General features: G+C 26.0%; 1 protein-coding gene across 1 annotated transcript in view; it reads right to left on the reverse strand.

Moving 5' to 3' along the window:
* LOC111635398 (clavesin-2-like) overlaps positions 1 to 2,767 on the reverse strand; it is a 19,911-nt gene extending 17,144 nt beyond the window's left edge. The window contains exon 1 of the mRNA XM_023380351.1: positions 2,582 to 2,767. Within this exon, the coding sequence (XP_023236119.1) occupies positions 2,582 to 2,672 (91 nt within the window). The 5' untranslated portion in view covers positions 2,673 to 2,767. The remainder of the gene's footprint in view (positions 1 to 2,581) is intronic.
* Between the last annotated feature and the right edge of the window lie 752 nt (positions 2,768 to 3,519).

The raw sequence follows: 3,519 nt of genomic DNA on the forward strand, positions 1-3,519 counted from the left end.
CAAAAAAATATACGTATTTTGGAAATGTTGAGTCGAATTAGTCTAGAATCGATTAATTTTATGAAAGAAAACCTTTCAAACAGCCGTAGTCCGTAAACTATGATTCCTACAAAATTGATTCATAAAGAACGGAACGTATCTACTGTCTTATAGGGGGATCTACTGTATGTTCCTTCTGCCCCCAAAATTATAAGCCTGTTAAATTCAGTGAATTTAATCAAGCATGTGAAATGTCATTTATTATAAAAAATTAAAATATAAAAAAAGTCATGATTAATTAACAAACTCAACAATATGTTTTATATATATTCCCACAATCTTTCATAGCTCTGTATACAAATTTTAAATCACTCATGTTGTTTAAGTCCTTATCCATTATTTTTTATTGAATCGATCAGGTATAAAAACTTGAAATTCATTCCATTCGGTGTCCATGAGAACTACAAATTTTTTATAACCAAAGCGAGTGGATACTGTTTTAAAATAATGAATTGGATATTCATAATAAATTTGCAACTCGTTTAATTTTTTCCTTCGAATATTTTGAAGTTTACCAATATTGTTTAGTTTTTTCTGTGTCTCCATTTATAAAAAAGAAAATTTAATGAATATTGAAACACTCAAAATCTGGCTCATGCTGTAAAATCTATGAATATGTAAAAATCTACCTAGTTGTGTACGTAAAAATCTACCATGAGGTGTATCAACATAATCCAAGATACGTAAATGCCCTCTTCCATCTTTCCAAATATAATAATTCCTTACTTTCCCACCGTAGAAAATTAATACCGACTCAACATTACTAATATTAGTCTCCATTTATATTGTATAGTGAAAAAATTATTTATCACAAATTCTTGCTAACAATGAAACAACTATATTTTTATAATTATTTTCAATAAATTCGTTGCAGAACCTTTTGTTTAAAATAACATCACACCAATCAATTTTATTTTTATATTTTGTAATAAAATCTTCGGATAATTCTTGATATTTATCAACTGTTTTCCAGTCTAATACATTTAATTGATCTAAATCTTCTAGTAATTTTTCTGATATGGTTTGATATCTTATAAGTGAATTTTAATTTAATTTTAGAGCATTTTTCTAATAAAGTCATTATCTAAATTTTGAAATCGAGATATAGCTACTTTATTACCATTTCACTTTATTTTTATATTCTAGAATAAATTTTGAAGATAATGTTTGATGTGTAGAGATGAATTTCCAATTAACGTTATCTTTATGTTGTCTTAAAAAATTTTCAGAGTCTTTGGTGTTCTGTTATTTTTTCCAGTTAATTTTTCCTTTAAATTCGTTAATAAAAAATTCAGATAATTTTTGTCTTTGAGATATTGAATCTCAATTTACTCTATTTTTAATTAAATTCCCTTATGAAACGTTCTGACAACTTTTGAAGTATTGAAATCAAATCCCAATTAACTTTATCTTTGAATTATCTTATTAAATCCTCTGTTAAATTTTTTCGTTTAGAAACATTATCCCAGTCAATAGCCCGCTTTATTCTAGAGTTCATTTATATAAGAAAAAATTTATGTTTTAATGCAAATGAATGAATACAATCTTTTAATATATGTCTCTTATCATCATGTGGTGATAATGCTAACTTTTTTACCTTCATAGAATATATTTCGTGCTTTTTACTTCTAATTAAATTTATTGTTTAATATTGCTCCATTTTATTAAATAAACAGTCTTTCTAATCCTCAAATGATATTCTATTTTTAACTACACGTTTCTTAACGCCTTTAGTTTTACTTTTTATCTTTATCCTCAACTTTGAAGGCATACACTTTTGCTCTTAAACCAACAAATTCAGCTATTATTTTACCATTATTGTCATATTTTATTTTTCCTAAATCTTTCTTGTTTACGCTAGTTTAGCCATATGAAAATAATTAATCATTCCTTTCATATCCTGATAGAAATCATCAGTTTTTATATCATAATTGTAAGAGTACTAGTGGTTTGAGTAGCACTAAGCACAAAATTAATTTCAGATGTCGATTAAATTAAAATTGCAAATAAAAATTTGTTGAATAGAATTATTTCAGATCACAAAATTAATTTTTAAATGAATTTTCTAAATAAGTTTGATTGGCACTAGTCACAAAATTAATTTTTCTAATCACAAAAGTAATTTTTACTCAAAGGAAATAATCTGAATGTTGTGAGAATATTCAAGTAAATTTCTAAAATATAAAAATTAAATGTTTTAATATCGAATAAAATTAAAAGACGATAATTGTATGAAATAATATAACATTTAAATTATTTTGAAAAGGTTTTTATTTTTATGTTACAGTTTATTTAGGGGAGACCGTGACAACTTCGGCATGCGGGGCAAGTTTGTCAAGCGCTTTTTTTAAAAAACAAATTAAAAGGAGACTTTGGTTATAGGTTAGGCAGTTGAGTTTTATTGGTGGCTTGTTGAGTGTAGTGTTTTTATTGTTCTCCAACAAGNATTATAGATATTGTTATGTATACTTATAATTTATGTTTGAAAATTTATAGTATTATACCAATTCAAATTATTTACAATAATAATCGAAATTCTTACTCAGAACATCTTTTCGAAATTCCTCTAACGTTTCTTCATCCCAACTGTAATCAGGTTTTCGTTGAGCTTTCGTTTCATCTGGCGTATCCATAGTAATTTATCCGTATTATTTCTCGTAATACGTAGAAAATTTTAATAATGGACGAAAGTAAAATATAGTTGTTTACAACTGAAAAAAACTAGAGCTTAACGATGTAACTACGAAAAAATGAAAGATAAATAATTAGACTTTATTACTTTTTTTATATTCTTTTTCTATTACTCCATTGGTTTAACTTGATAAGATATAGGCCTAGTAAAATGACCTTAAACATTGATAGTATATATAAGTAAGTAGCAGTCAATGTTTACAATGTACCTGTACATCTGTATTAGAAAGTAAATCGATCGTCTATACTAGTGCATTATACAAACGGGCATTAAAATGTAATTATGTTTAAATAATAGTGTGTTTTACACAGTATTAATGAAGAATAATTTGCAATAACATAGACATATATTAATATTTATTTAGTTTAAACTACTTTAATCACATAATCTATGTGTACTATATTAGAAAATATTAAGCGTGATAAATCTTGAGTTCCTCCCAAAAGCCTGGTCTCTATTTAAATAAAAACACGCCAAGACAGGGTCGGCAACCTGGCTCTTCCGACTCAAAAGGTTGCCGACCCCTGCGCCATGAGAAAGTCCGATACATCTACATGTCCAGCTTTACCTTCCACTGTTCTCGCCAAATGAATAAAGTATATTTCATTTCTTATAAAAATTGTATAAACGAAATATGCTGTTTTAATACTAAAGTTAAATGTATATTTTATAAAATTTATGAAAAACTTAACATTATCTTACAATAATATTACACTATGACTGTGTTTATTATTACACTAGTATAAATACACTACTATAAAAATATTTAAATGATAACATGTAATATA

The sequence above is a fragment of the Centruroides sculpturatus genome, unplaced genomic scaffold, assembly GCF_000671375.1.
Source record: "Centruroides sculpturatus isolate CEXI.00-Female unplaced genomic scaffold, Cexi_2.0 scaffold744, whole genome shotgun sequence".
In the NCBI taxonomy this organism is placed as follows: domain Eukaryota; kingdom Metazoa; phylum Arthropoda; class Arachnida; order Scorpiones; family Buthidae; genus Centruroides; species Centruroides sculpturatus.